Genomic DNA, 16349 nt, shown 5'->3' with positions numbered 1-16349 from the left:
CGAAAACAGTACAAACATTTCCCACCACACGACTGAATGCTGCCTGGTGACACAGAGCATGTAACACAGTAATGAAAGGGATATAAATGGAGCAGAGATGAATGGGAAATCATTCTAGTGATGATATGGGCTGCAAATACAGAAATCCTCTTCTGTTAGAGACTTTGACAAAGGGCAGACTGTTATGGCCTGGCACCCGGGAATGAGCATCTCAGAAACGACGAAGTCAGCTGTTAGTGTGCTACTGTCGTGAGCATCTACAGAAAAAGGGTTGCAGGGCAGTGAAACCATGAGTAAGTGACAAGATGCCGGACATCTAATCACAGAATATGGAAGTTGGGGGCATGCCCATTCCGCAAATCAGGATATGTGGCAACCCGTGGAATTATTTTAATGTTTTGGCAACAAAATTCATCTGAGCTGAACCTGATGTGACCAGTCTAACATTATTGGATACCAGCCCTGTGCCCATACACCACTGGCCCTCATTCTACAGGAACTGGATGATTTGTGTCTAGACATGTGGTGCTACATACCACCGAAAAACCTATCAAGAACTTGATGAATCCATGCCTCGCAGAATCTCTGCTGTGATGTGTCGAAAAGTCAACCAACTTGCTATAAAGCAACTGCTCATAATGTTCTGTCTCATCAGATCATATGTATCACATATGAGTAATTGGATCCCCCCCGACACACAGACAAATTTCGCCATTTAAGTATGCTGGTTATTGACATCAATGTATTACTTTATTAATATAGGAAGGAGCAAAGATAACATTTCACCATACTGCTGAGTCATTGAGAGATCAGCTGGCACACAAACAAGACTGCAAATTTTGCCATGCTTTCTCACGAGTCCTCCTTCAGAGTTGCAGCTTCTTCGAGTTGCAGCACCATCGGCAGTGGCAATGTAGCCATGCAGTTGTAAGTGTATTCTGTTAGAAGAACATTATTCGATAGTTTAGTAGTATTTTCATTTTTATGCATATTGACTACTCAAGACCTCAACTATGATGAATTGTTAGCTTTACTCCTTCCATTATATTCCACTAAAGATTTGTATCAGCAATTCTTTCACATTCATGAGCAATTATAGAGTTTCTTTAGTGGAAACAGTTTCATTTCATGCTGATAACTGTTTCCAGTAAATCTATCAGTTTAAGTAACTTATATGTATAGTTACAAAACAGCTACACATTATTTTCAAAAGAGGTGACATCACAGGTGACAATGTGTCAATTTACTCAATCAGATGACTCACCCTTTCTCCAATTTCTTCTGGATTCATGTTATTGCTTATCATGCATGCTACATATTTCACTTGCATCTCTTTACTTCCAATGATGGCAGCAGCACATGCATGCACTTTATTACCCTGGCACTCTACGGGTCCATGTTGGCATGTAAATTCGTAACCAGTTGGTGTTTCTCTGGTCTGCACACAAATGAATAAAAAGATGAGTAACTCCTTCCATACAAACAATTCATTTACATAAGTCTAAAAATTCACTCAACTTATGTAACAAAGTTTAAAAGACTAGGTTAGTTATATTGGTTACCAATCACCAACATTGTAACAATTAAGGTATCACCACCACCACCACCACCACCACCACCACCACCACCACCACCACCTATTTCCATCATCAAATGATATGGCCTCTCCAAGTACTAAGTTCAGGTACATCTGCAACTTCTTCTTCTTGTTTGCAACAGCCTTGCACGACATTCAGCCAGCTCACAACACCGATCTTCTGCAGGTCTTTGTCCCATTGATCTGGCAGTCTACCTCATGGTCTGTCTGTCTATTCCATTCCAGTTTCACCCTTGTGCATCAGTGAATCATTTTTTCTAACACCATGACCAGCCCATTGCTATTTCACAGTTGCTATTCTCTCAAGGATATCTTTGATGTCAATAACTGATCTGATGTCTTCTGCCCTTTTTTGCCTTTCCTTGTAAGTCACAACACAGACCTTTTCATGCCTCACTTTGCAGTTCTAAGTTTCTGTCTTATATATTCATGATGGTGACATACCAAGGACGGTTCTTCTCACCTGTTAAGTTTTTCTACTCCTATAAATAACCAAAGTTGTTCGCTAATTTTTATCTTATTTTCAATGGATTTACCTATTGCCAAGTAACACTCCTAAGAAAATCTCCAGATCTTATTTAGTGTTAATTTCACTTGAATTTATTGTTCAGGTTATTGTTTTGGTTTTTCTGTTTACATTGATACAATTAGCTTTTGTTAGGGCATTCATAATTTGAAAATATAAACAACTGATGTTAGTACTACAGTTCGCAACGTGCAAAATCCTATAATCCAATCATTACACTTGAGAACGGAGACCCATACTAACAGGAAATCTGACAGTCCCATTTTCCTGTAAAGTGCTTCAAATCACCTGAAATTAATTGCCACATGCAATAATTAACACCAGTCCTATAAACTTTGTCATTTCCCATGCCAGATTTTGTCATACCTATTGTTAGATTCTGATCTTTGGGTTTTGTGATTTTAATTTTGCTATAGTACTAAATGACATACAGCACTGACTAACTTGCTAATTAATAACATCATGTAATATATCATAAATTGTAATTGTAATTTGGAATATGGCTCTCACACATGTATACAAAAAGGACATATTGCAGAAGGATAATAATGTTCATGTATCCACAATGAGATTTTCACTCTGCAGCAGGGTGTGCGCTGATATGAAACTTCCTGGCAGATTAAAACTGTGTGCCGGACCGAGACTCGAACTCGAAACCTTCGCCTTTCGCGGGCAAGTGCTCTACCATCTGAACTACCCAAGCACGACTCACGCCCCATCCTCACAGCTTTACTTCCGCCAGTACTACGTATTTTTCTAAATTTCTAACAAATAACATTTTCTATAAGCCAAACTAAGATTAATTCTGTAAGTTTATCCATAACAGTAAGATCTAGCCAATTTTAAAAGTATGATGCAGTTTACAAAATAACAGTTTATTCTTATGGCCATATTTAAGTAATCAGGTATCACTCACAACTGCCAGTTGGCTTGTTTGTAATACCTATGTTGGGTACGCTCCCAGTGTAGACTAACATCATTACAATGCATCATGTTCTATATGCACCGATATTCTTGAACCTAAATAACATTAATGTTTAATAACTTTCGAGTGATTTCTGTATCTCAAATGAATAAACATTTTAACTGGGCTGTGTTGTAATTAACAATAATGTGTGTGATGTCATTGTCACTGGAGTGAGATACTGTTGGACATGGCAATTCTCATTACAGAGTGACTTAAATGAACAATCATAGTGTATTTTTCCCAATAACTACAGGCTAGAACTAAGTGTGAACCATGACATTTCATGTAAATATGAACTGTGTTTTGTGCCTAAAAGAAATAATTAACTTTGCCACTGAACTGTTGATAGGGACATGTGAGTGCTGACATGGTTCTATGCAATAATAGTTTTTTATAGTGGATAAACTGATCATTGTCTCTAATAATTGGACTTTCTGGCATTGTACAGTAGCATATGTTTGAGTTATAGATTTTCTACTGTGCACTGTTTAATAGACATAACGTTTGTCTTCGAAAGGTTTATGTTCACTCCCAATGCCTGACATTCTGAAGTAGGATCCAATACCAAAATCTGTAATCCTTCAATATTATTTGGCCATAGCACAATGTCATCTACAAATCTCAAGTTGTTAAACCTCTTCCTGATGATTCTAATTCCATTTTATTCATAGTTAAATTTTGACACTATCCCTCCCAAAATGGCGGAGAACAGCTTGGGAGAGATGAGATTGCCTTGTTTCACTCCTCTGCGAGTTGGAAACTCTTGAGATGATTATTTAACACTGACATCAGCTGTAGAAGTTTCATACATATGGCACAGAACTTTAACATAGTCTAGTCCTTGCTCAAATAAGGCTTCCATAACAGCAGGATAGCCAACTGAATAAACTGCCTTTTTAAAGTCTATAAAAGCTATACGCACAGACATCCAGTATTAAGGTATAGTGCCATCAAATACACAAAAGACAAAAAGACAATGAATATTAAACCAGAAAATTCTATTTCTTTGTCCATTTCTCATAACATTTTCTATGTATCCTTCGTTGTTCTCTGGACATATTTCTTTCTTTATTGAATCAGTTTCCATCCTACCGCTATTTATAATCCTCCCATGTTTCCCCTTCTCCCTAGCTTTTTGTTAGAGACGATGGTAGCACTATCCCAAAAGCTTGACTTCTTTAGTTTTGATGTACTATTACTGTTCCATTTTGAGTTTCACCTTTTGAATAGAACTTTCACTTATTTCTCATGCATTTACCATCACTACCTATACCATTACACTGATACTGTGTGATGGAAGAAACACACTTGTCAGTCAAGCCGACTTGGTTTTGAAATGTACACATAATAGTGGCTGAAACAGAAACAAGCAGAGAAGGTTGACACATATGAAGACAGAATAATAATGAATTATGATGTTGTTCCCTAGTTGTTCTGTTTTGTTGTCTAGTAACTAGGTGATCCTACTCTGTTTTACATGTTATTTGTTTCAGATTTTTATATTCTGAAATGCAAATAGATTTATGACGAGCTGAAATTTTACGACTGATATGTCAGTAAGTTAAAGCTAGGAAACCACAGAAAAATTGTTTTACATCCGACTTGAAAGTTGTTATGAAATTGTGTTACTTACATAAATGTAGAAGTTATGTAGTGGACACACTCTTGCATATACGAATGGGTTCAAAATGTCACGCAATACTTTCTTTTTCATTGGCCAGTTTCAATTAAAAAAGTGGAAATTTTTGTCGAACATTGTGGAATATTCCAATTTCAGCCTAAATAGTTTCATGAAGTTCTGACAGATGCCGGTGCTATATGTAGCCTTCAAAATGGCATTTGTGAAGCAGGTGCATCCCAAGCAGAGAGCTGTCACTGAGTTTGTTTTGGCAGAAAATCAGAGCATTGAAGATCGTCAACTAGTAGAGTGGTACTATTAGGGTACGAAGGCCCTCTCAGTAAGGTGGAATAAGGCTGTCACATTGAACAGAGATTATGTAGAAAAATAGGATTTTTAGCCAAAAGACTAGGAAATAATATGGTGTACTGGATTCATGAATAAAACCAAATGTCTTTCAGAAAAAAAGTGTTGCATTACTTCTTGAATGTCCCACATACATACTAGCATCAAAATATTCAAGAGTTTTGTTCATTTTCTAATATACGTTTCTGGAATTTACATTTCAGTTTTTATGATGAAACACATGTTAGAGGTAGCAAAGTGCATTTAAATATGGCGTGAACGCAAACATTAGATTATGTTACAGGTCAGTCTGTTATAACCTTTATGTGGTCCTCATATTCGTTGATTTTGGCAACTCACAACCTAATTATCAACTTTCAATGTAACCAAAACATTTGTTAGACTACAGATCAGTCTGTCAGCTAAGATTATTATTATTATTATTATTTTGGGTGGAGGCAGGGGGGCCGGATGTAGTATCATACTCTAGCCAACATAACAATGATCCAAATTCAAGAAAGGATGACAGATCATTATATTTTGTGTGAATGTGAGGGGGCACCACCCAATTATTAGCTGGTACACAAATAATGATGCTCAATGCATGTACATAAACATATGGACATTCATCATTAAAAACTGAGGGATGCAAAATTAAGGTTTAATGTTCTGTTGATAATGAAGTCATTACAGACTGACAATGAACAGAAGTCCAGGTTGGAAGGGAAGGAAAATAAAATCAGCTTTGACTTTCTTTAATTTTGACCACTGAAATCATTTCAGCATTGACCTTAAAACAAGTTAAGAAACCACAGAAAATCTCAACCTGCATGACCAGATGGGAATTAAGCCACACCCTTCCAAACATGAATCCAGTGTGTTAACCACCGTGTCATGTTGCTCCGAATCACACACTCAAATTAAATATGTTAATAACAGCAACAGTTACATGTATTTTTTAATTGTCTCATCACACCAACATTCACAGTGTTGCTGCATAAAAAGACCATTTTATACACAATTCTATGAGTGACTGCCACCAGGCCTGAAGCCACAGCAGACGGCTCTGCTGAGGTTACTGTTGGCCTCACTGCAGTTAGTGTGTTAAAAGCTTACTGTAAAATCAATGACACACATTTGAAACTGCACATGACAATTTGTCAATAATCGATACTGTGCTGAACAGATCCTTTCTTCAATAATGAACATTGATGCCACAGTGCTTGAGAAGAATAAATGTATACAGTAGGGTAACACACATTGGTTGTATGTCAGCAAGTGAATAGGGAAAGCAATCATTCAAATTTATTCTCCTGCAAATGTTTTTGAAAAGCTTTTAGAGGATGTTGTTTATTACTAGAATTCAGATTAATTTAATGAATACCTGGGAATAAAAATGTGTAAGAATTATTTGTGGTGCAAACTCAAGAACAAATTGCAGAGGTTTTGATGATGCAGTGTATGGAGAGCAGTGACCCGATGTTATATTTACATTAAAATGAACAGTTGAGATTGCAATAATATTTCTTTATTGATCAGTATCGGCTTATATACAAGCCATCTTCAGAATTTCTTGGCTCCCTACGGCTGGTGTTGACGGTGCCTCGGATCTCTCATGGAAACAATGCAGTGTACGATTATGGTACACTGAGAAATCTGAGGAGCCGTCAGCACCAGCCATAGGGGGCCAAGAAATTCTGAAAATGGCTTGTATATAAGCCGAAACCACTCAATTTTTGCAATCCTGACTGTTCATTTTGACGTAAACTTGCAGAGGCCTGTTTAGGGAACTAGGGGCATTAGTTACTGCTTTCAAATAATTTCTTCCTTAATGAAATCTTTCATTAATATATACGCCTGTTTTTCAAACCAACATGAAATCAATACTAGAAGTAGGTTAATCTTCACAAAGTCTTGAAGTCATTTACTTTAGTCCAAAAAGGTGGCCATTATTCAGGAACACACATTTTCATTTTCAATAACTTACCGGCAGCAATAAAAAGTTTAACTGCCAATAGTAGAAACTACTTGTGTGTGTGTGTGTGTGTGTGTGTGTGTGTGTGTGTGTGTGTGTGCGCACGCACAACTAATAATATAAAATAATCTAAATATTAGTGCAACCTTGACTTCTGCATAAATTCAGTGTAGTGTTGTAATATGATTCTTCTATTACGTGTTTATTACGTTATAAATGAAAATATGTTTTTTCTGCTTCAGACCATCTCCACGACAATCATTCCACTTGGGATCTGTGGAAGGTACATTAGTGTACTCGTATTTGTTTTTCGTTGTAAAAATTCGTTATGTATTCTTGTTGTTCTGACATGTTCTATATCCTTGAGCTCCTCACTATAGACCAATTGCAATGAAAAGTACATCTAATTTAACATAAATTAGAATTGTACAACGATTTGAAACATTGTTAAACACAGGTATTGATTTAAAAAATATAGTGAAAGCTGTAGACAGAAAAACATTGGAATATCTTATTAATGACAACTCTAGCATTTTCCACAAAATTTATATTTACATATGCATATTCTGTGATATTCTGAGTATTATGCCTTATACCTACACAGTATTCTCCGAGGGCTCACTTACAAGATAAGATTTTCTACAACACGTGGCACATTACATCTCATACTAGTCATTAATTGCTTACCTCGGCTTTCCCATATGGAATCAGAACAGGATTGATCAAACCAGGGCCTTTCAAGAATGCAGGCAGTAACTGCCTTGTAATGAAACTTCGTGAATCTGGGCACAGTGCTTCATAGTAAACAGCAACTTCAACAGGACTGAGAGGTGTTCTCAGAGAAACAAGACCACCACGGTCAAGTGTAGCAGGGCCCTGGAAAAGCAAACCAATATTGTGAACTAACAAGAGAAATTAAATAAAATACCTAAACAGTTCAGTCATCCTGAAATTAATTATTTAATACTAGAAAAAATTTCAACACTTAACAACTTTCATTAAAATTACATGTTGGTTTTTCACAAAGAAAAAGAGTAAGCCTACACACAAGTTTGGTATATGATTGTAAAACGCAAGTTTCGTTTGTAATGCCATGTGCTGTAACAAGATCATACTTCTTTTTATGTTTTGCTCTATAGATCAATTACACTGATGTGCGATGCTCCCCCTCCCCTTCCTCTCACCTCCCCCCCCCCTCCTCCACCTTACTAATAGAAAATTCACTGTATTTCTTTCACTGATTGTAAAAAATAAAGGATAACAAATATCTACTATGTTTTCGAGGTTTTACTGTCAGTTGCAGAATAAGAACTGTAAGCTAACAACTGTATGCTGTCATATAACACATGGGGTTGAACTTACTGCGTTAGTAATTGAAGATAAACTTGGAACAGTCCTTAATGCTTCCCACAGTATAAAACAAATAACGGCGAACAAAATCAATTTCACGCGCATAACATTGGAAATCACAGCCATTTCGCACGCTGTAAGTAAAGACTATTTTATTACATTAATTTAACACACATATCCGCCTTCTTTTTCGACTATCACAGTAAGTAAATTCACGTCAAGACGGTAGGAACATCACAGCCAACCCAGGTGTAACGGCTGGCAGGTGTTAAACAAGCACTTTACTACTCCCTCATTTCATCCGCGTACAGCTTCCAGCTTGCTACTGAATCGGCATCTGTCCTCAGCTTTTGAAGGCGTAGGACTAGCGCGCAAGCGCTACCAACAAAACAGAACGCGAAAACTGTGAAAGGCGACTTCTTTTATTTTATTTTGGCTAAGTAATTTCAGTTTATTCCCTAAGCAAAGCATTTATTTTAAGAGGGGGCATATTTGGCAAACGGCAGTATTTTGATTCCCGAGTACCCAAGCATCTTCAGCAACACAATTTTAAAATTTTAATTGACGAATTGGTTGCCGAAACTAAATATGTCAAATAAACATTTAGAACTGGGATGACACGTTTAAGACCAGAAGACGTATATTCTGCATTTATTTCATTGTGTGCATTTCGCTCGTCTAAAAAATGAGTCGTGACATTAAATCCTTGTGGAGAGACATTTAAGATGCCGACATTTGCTCGTAATGCACTTACGCAAATGAATTTTTTGTTTCAGCCTTACAATTCCTTTATTGTCACAGCTAATACAAACGTTAGGATATACACAATGACAACGATTACTCTTTCTTAGCTAAAGTTCACTTCTCATAACACTTTTAATTCTTCTCATCTCCCACAATTTTGTTTCTTATCATTGCCTCTTTTACGGTTTTATCGACTACATAATTTCTGAGCTTCTTTCGTTTCTTGTGAGAATATGTGCTATGGTACTGTAATGTTAATAACCACGAATCTCCAGTTTTGTGACATTTTATTTTACTGTACATCATTTAATTCATAGCGCGCTTGCTGCAAGACCACAGCAGTAGCTTTCACTTTCTCTCTTCAGTTTCTCCCTTTTTTCACGTTTTTGTCATTGTAGCTTTTGTGGAAGGAAAGTACTACTTGCAGTCAAATAGTACCCGATTTCCGCGTATAAATGTTTCGCCGTTGTGCACAATGCATTTTCTTGTGAATATTACCAAGTGTATCTACAGCAGCGTTGTATCTCGCGCTTGATTCGATGCTAAACGAATCCTACTTCCTTTCTCGGTTGACTGCTTAAATTACCCTGTCGCTTTGTGAGAGATCCGCAAAACTACGATAATTACGGCTTAATCTTTAATTCTTCATACTTATCATGTTAAAAGTTAATAAATGTGAGTAAGGAATCATCTGACAGCTAGCTTCCTCTTGCTTTCTACATGCAATGATTGGCGGTTACACATCATATTTAATAGTACGATTGTTACATGTTACTGTACACACGTCTCTAAATCTGGTCGCGAGCGAAAGAATATTGATGTCATAGTTCCCATTTTTTTTGCTGTTTTCAGTGTCCTTATCATAAGGAACCATTCAATGAGATGGAATACCACTTTAATGTGGTAGGCGTAACGAAGGTTAACATTTATCTCTAGCCATAAGTCGACTTTAATAGCAGCATAAGCATTAAACTGCTGGTTCCATCTCGGCACCAACCCACCGTCTCTCACCTACACACTACTGTGACATGACGCTAGGCATCCACAGTTTAAATGATTTGTTACAGTAGGTTGTTTTTTATATAATCCTATTGATTCTGATATGATCTGCAGTGGACACATTTTTACACATGGTCGCTATTAGCTTCTAATACGCGTGCGTTGCATAGCATTTAGCACTAGGTGTTACAGATAAATTTTCGTTTCTCGATGTTTTTCGGCAGCAATTGGCACAATATAACTCGCTGTGTAAATTTTATTACGTTCATTTGTACGTAAGGGTTTTTTTTTGTGAGTCAATGCATATTAGAGATCATAAGATTTAGTATATATTTTCGGTATGTTTTGCATTCACAGTTTCCTCGCGACAAACGGAATATGATGCGGACTGGTAAGTAGAGAGACTGACCGACTCATTCCCATACTAAAAACTATTTCGACCTGCGAAAATTTGATCACGTGATCTCGAAAGACCTTACGAAATTTTGAAGACAATTTCTAGCGGAAAATTCTTCCAGGCACAGTTTCAAATACCGGTATCCGTTTGCCCATCAGATTGAATGCAGGAGGATCTGGGAATCAAAATAAGAAAATACCATTACCAAAGTGGTCGTGCACTATCTTATTGTTTATAAACTTTCACGGCTTGTTTTATAACGGCAATAAGTTGTCGATTCATCGCTGAAGCATTATCCGTGTGATTACAATATCGTCCTTGACTGTCAACACATGGCTGTAGCCAGTGTTTCTGTTTGCAAGGTTTTATGCTGTTACTCCAAACAGATTCTAAATCAGATGATCCTGCTGACACGAATGAAGTCGTTTCCCGTTTCCCTTCCAGTAAACTTGAAACTGATGAACAGTGCATCTGCAAATCATAATATTTATGCTGTTGCTGTACTGCTTACTTTCTGAGAAATTACCATCTCATACTATCAACGAATGAGCGTCAGCTTAAAGTTGTGGATGGAAAGAGGATACCTATGCACATATCTGTTATCACACGCAATGTATCAACTGTATGTTGAGGTGGCAAAGTAGGAAAGTTGGAACACAGAAAGCCCCAACCACCGGTTTCAGAATAAATGTTACACGTTCGGCACATAAGATATTACTATGCAGTGCGAAATCGAAAGCTGATGAAACAAAGACCAAAGCGATGCGTGGACGTCTTCACTTTCACTGTAATTCAGTGTACTAACTGCCGAAGAAAATAAAGTGTTTCCAATTCCATGACAATGTATTTGATAATCCCTGAGCGCGCTACGTGGAAGAACCGACTTCGATCAGTAACGGTCATCTGTCGTGATATGCAAATGACATAGGAAACAGTCCACGTATTCACCAAAGCAGTAATATATGGTGAGTTAGCACTGCGAGCAGCTACATCCACTCCACATAGTTCAGCTGGCACGTACCTGGGCGTGTGCGAGGTTTATCGCACCTGCAATCGCGAATCCGTACAGCAGGAACAAGAGGAATGCCATGGCACACGTCCGAACAACAGCAAGGCAGCTGACGCTTTGCAGGCAGGCTGCGTCCACGCAGGCTCTTATACACTCGCGCGTCTGAAGGTGAAGCAAAGAGAAATGCTGAACCACTAACGTCTTAAGGCGCCCGTCGTAACCAGGTTGCCTCTAGCACGACCGACTTTCTACGGCTCATGTGAACTGTAGCTTCTCCGAAGCTGTTTACTATTCCTTCTTTACATTCGGTTTAATATCAAATAAACTGCGAAGTAAGAAGCGGTGTTTTAATTGTCTTTTAAAACACACGCGAGCTCGTACAAATGAAAACGTTAGCATATAACTGGTGTACGTGTGGCAGTAAAACGTTTTATGTGCGATTGTGTGATTTCTGTCTTTTTAAACAACAGTTTTCATTGACCTAGTGACGGGGAGTGTATAGAGCTTCAAAGATGTTAGATAATGACGGTATTGTGGTGCCGGTTGCTTTAAGTGCGCACTCGCAAAGTTATCTTTTGACCAGTATTGCACGTATTCTTTTCCGCACTATATCTGGATGACGAATTTGAAACAGCGTGTCAGACATTATAACTGGCTCCGAGACCCATTCCTGAAACACAGTAATTCTTTTTGTTGGTCTAGCTACGACGAGACCATCAAGTTTCAAAGATGTTTGACAATGACGGCATTGTAATGCCGGAATGATTACTCTAGGATATACTAACCCCCCCCCCCCCCCCTCCTACGTATCGCTTACACAGGCATCGTAAGGATAAGATTAGGACAATTACTGCACGCACAGAGGCATTAATTCTTCCCGTGCTCCATACGTGAATGAAACAGCAAGAATCCCTATCAACTGGTACAACGGGACGTGGCCTTCGCCATGCACCTCACGGTGGCTTGCAGAGCATAGATGTAGACGTAGATGTCAAGTACACAATCGCAATGTTGTTTTTTGACGATTGTTCCACGAGTTCTTTCTTGCACTGTAGTTAAGATATTCAGTTTGAAGCAATGTGTCAGACATGGTAACTGGCTAGGAGACACGATAATAAAACACGGTGGCTCATAAAAGAACTTTTATTTAGCACCGTCCTATGGTCTAAATTCGTTAGTGAGTCTAGTTTTATTAAGTTATCTATTATATTAAAGGCAATGTCCGGACTAACTGACACATCACCCGGAACAAACCGCTAGAAATAGAAACCTGAAATTTGGACAGTGTGTTGATCTTGTACTGTCGGTGTCATTCGAGAAAGGATTTTTGTGAATTCCATCCCTAAGGGTGTGAAATAGGAGACGAGAGGTTTTTTGAAAATATGTCGCTATTAAAGCAACATTGTAGCTAGAACTACGAAAATTGTTATTTGGTTTCTCGCTCAGGAACAAAAAATACGTGTTTTGCCACTTTTGGAAATTAATCCGTATGAGGAGGAAATACTGAGTGAAAGATTTTGAAAATAAATCATTATCAAAGAACTACTAAAACATTTATAAAGCTAAATCTACGAAGATTGGTGTTTGAATTCTCGGTTAGAAAAATAAAATAAAAAATATGCTTCAGTGTTTTTGAAAATTGAACCCCCATGGGGGTGAAATAGGGGATGAAAATTTCTATCAAATTATTTAATTATGAACCCATTTTTAAAACTAAATCAAAGAAAATTAGCATTTAGCTTCTTGGTTAGAAATAAAAAAGTACGTGTTTTTGGAAATTCAGCCCCTAAGAGGGTAGAGTAGTGGAGGAAAGTTTTTATGGAAATGTTTGATTACGGAAGCATTTTTTGAAACTAAATCTGTGAAATTTGTATTTGGCTTCTCGGTTAGTAATAAGAAACATGTGTTTCAGAGCTTTAGGAAAATGAAAATTTGTATGAAAATATTCTGTTATATTTTTTAAAAAAAACTTAAGGCTAAATCTATGAAGACTGTCAAGGAATGAATACGTGTCAAGGAATGAAAGTGTTAATGGAAATTTCACCGCAGAATTAACAAAGACCTCCGACTGCAGCTACCAGAATCGCTTTTTGGTCAGAAGTACATTCGGAAAAGACCGTTCTTCTGTGGCCTTAATTAGAGCGAAAAGTTTAGAAGGCGTTGCATTTGTGAACAACATAAAAAGTCGATTAAAGAAAAAGAAGAAAAATTGCGCAGAACGTGCAGCCTACGCGAGCGAAGCAGCGCGCGCCCGGCAAGTCAAAGGATAATGGGAAAGTCACTATCTGAAAATCAGTTTCGATATAGGAAGTGTGTGGGTGCAGCGGACATTATCATATCGCTCGCATTAATTGTAGAAACCGATTAAGGAAAAGATAGATGTCATTGTAGCTTTCATAGACTTTGAGGAAGAATTTGACATTATGTAATGATAACAAGATTATCAGGCGTTGAACGAGATACATGTTAAATATAACGAAGGAAACGTGGTATGGAATATGTGCAAAGCTCTGTAAGAACATATTGAGCTCTGGCAAGAGACATAGATAGAAAGAGGAATCAGACAAGAATATTCACTTTCATCAAGTTATTTTGGATTCTCTCACAATAAGTCTCAGATGACGTAAGAGAAAAATTGGGGGACGAAGAAGTACGAGTACTAAATACTGTACAAGCATATAGAATGGACCTTTAATGTTTTGTGAATGATATTGCATTTCTTGCTGCATGTGTAAGAAACCCAAAAGAAACTGGATTGAAAATGAACAAATAAAAAGTCAAGGCAATTGTGAGTGGACACAGTATGATGCAGATACTTTTCATATATCCGAAGCAAGATAAATCTTATGACCAGAATTAACTCGGTTTCGAAAGATTTCAACGAAAAGAAGAAATATTTCATCTCAAACAACATTAATATGGGATTAAAGACACAACTATCTGAGTCATATCTGTTCTGTTTCCATTAAAAAAGAAAAGGTAAAGCTGACATAAGTATGAATGTCGGTTTCAACACCACAGTGCTTTACTAATCGTAACTTGGCATATTTTACGTTAACAAACATTGGCAGAGGTGAAAGAAGCGATTAGCGGTAGATAAAATTCTTAGACCGGAGTGAAGATCGAAGCCGAGACATGGATCTTTAAGCTGTCAACCCAACACTGAGCCACCGAGCGTTTCTTCATAGGTCTGAAACCTGGCAATAGGAAAGAAGTTTAGGATGTAACTTCCCGCCATGATGGAGTTATCACATAATAAAAGCTCGGGTTTTCGAACGGTCGGAAAGGAATCTGCCGCTTCCTTTCAAAGGAATCACGGCAGAATTTTGTTTTACGGGGAATGACCATAATCTGGATGCTCTGTGATGTGAAGCGCCGTTCCGAACACGAATCCAGCATGTTAAAGACTACACCACTTCGCTCGATGGGAAATTTGGAGAAAAGAGGAAAAGAGAGATACACTATCTGATCAAAAATATGCGGACAGTGCTATGTAATGTGGAACTGACCACTAGATGTCAGGAGAGGCGGCTCGCCAATGTAAAGGAGGCGGGCAGTAGTGTGTTGTCAACAGAGAGACAGCAACAGCAGAATGAGTCAATCAGGAGAGTTCAGTGATTTATTAAATAAACATTTTGTAAAGTACGAGGCGTGTTTTTTAAGTAAGTGCCATTTTGAAACTAAAAAAGACGTGCTAAGATATACCAATAATTTTATTTTTACATGAAAGCCTGTACCTTAATCTACGCACTGACGCCATTACAGTCTGATTCTTCCTTGTTTACGTTGTGTACTGAGTGTTTAAGATGCCTCCGATAATCATGAGTCCCGCCGACTGTGGAATACGGGCTGTTATAAGATTTCTTAGTGCTAAAGACCTAAAAGCGATCGATATTCATCGTGAGATCTGTGCAGTATACGGAGAAAACATTATGAGTGATGGAATAGTAAGAAAGTGGGTGAGAGCATTTTAAGATGGCCGCACAAATGTGCATGATGAAGAACGGAGTGGACGTCCTTTGGTCGTTAATGAAAGTTTGGTGCAGGAAGTGGACAGTAAGGTGAGAGAAAGCAGACGCTTTACGATTTCCTCCTTGCGGGATGACTTTTACTAATGTTTCTGGTAGTGTTTTGTATGGAATTGTGACCGAGCACTTGGAATTACCGAAAATTGTGCGCACGTTGGGTACCGAAAATGTTGACGGATGTGCACAAAACCAAAAGTTTAGACAGTGCATTGACTTTCCTTGAGCGGTATCACAACGACGGTGATGATTTCTTAAGACAAATTGTTACGGGCGATGAAACATGGGTGGCCTATGTCACACCAGAATCAAAGCAACAGTCTATGGAAGTTGAGCAAGGGCATCGATTTGCTGCAAGACAATGCCCGCCCGCATGTGGCGAATCAGACCAAAGATCTCATCACATCTTTTCGATGGAAACCTCTAGATCACCCTCCGTACAGCCCCGATCTTGCGCCCAGTGACTACCATCTGTTCCTGCACTTGAAGAAACACCTGGGCGGTCAGCGTTTCAAGACGATGACGAAATCAAAACAGTGGTGGTGCAATGGTTAACAAGTCAGACGGTAGACTTCTATAATGAGGGTATTCAAAAACTGGTACAACGTTATGACAAGTGCTTCAGTATTGACGGAAATTATGTAGAAAAGTAGATTAAGGTACAGGCTTTCAAGCAAAAATAAATTTATTGAGGAATCTTAGCACGACCTTTTTTAAATTTGAAAACGGTACTTACCCAAACGACACGCCTCGTAAAAAAGCGTTTAATGCCTAGGGCAATTTTCCTATCGCAATTA

The 16349-nt window shown here is 38.0% G+C and overlaps 1 protein-coding gene across 2 annotated transcripts in view; it reads right to left on the bottom strand.

Annotated features, from left to right (window-relative positions):
• The window catches only part of LOC126480845 (gamma-interferon-inducible lysosomal thiol reductase-like), a 29244-nt gene extending 17566 nt beyond the window's left edge, over window positions 1–11678 (bottom strand). Inside the window, exons 1-3 of one of the 2 annotated variants that reach the window (XM_050104194.1) lie at window positions 11540–11678; window positions 7716–7904; window positions 1265–1438 (exon numbers count right to left, since the gene is read on the bottom strand). In XM_050104194.1, coding sequence (XP_049960151.1) covers window positions 1265–1438; window positions 7716–7904; window positions 11540–11608 — 432 coding nt within the window. In that variant the 5' untranslated portion in view covers window positions 11609–11678. Of the gene's footprint in view, window positions 1–1264; window positions 1439–7715; window positions 7905–8390; window positions 8713–11539 lie in introns of those variants that run through there. The other variant, XM_050104193.1, reaches the window with a different exon arrangement.
• Window positions 11679–16349: the final 4671 nt, after the last annotated feature.

The sequence above is a fragment of the Schistocerca serialis genome, chromosome 5 (assembly GCF_023864345.2).
Source record: "Schistocerca serialis cubense isolate TAMUIC-IGC-003099 chromosome 5, iqSchSeri2.2, whole genome shotgun sequence".
Taxonomy (NCBI): Eukaryota; Metazoa; Arthropoda; class Insecta; order Orthoptera; family Acrididae; genus Schistocerca; species Schistocerca serialis.
This window is presented reverse-complemented; position numbering and strand designations above follow the sequence as displayed.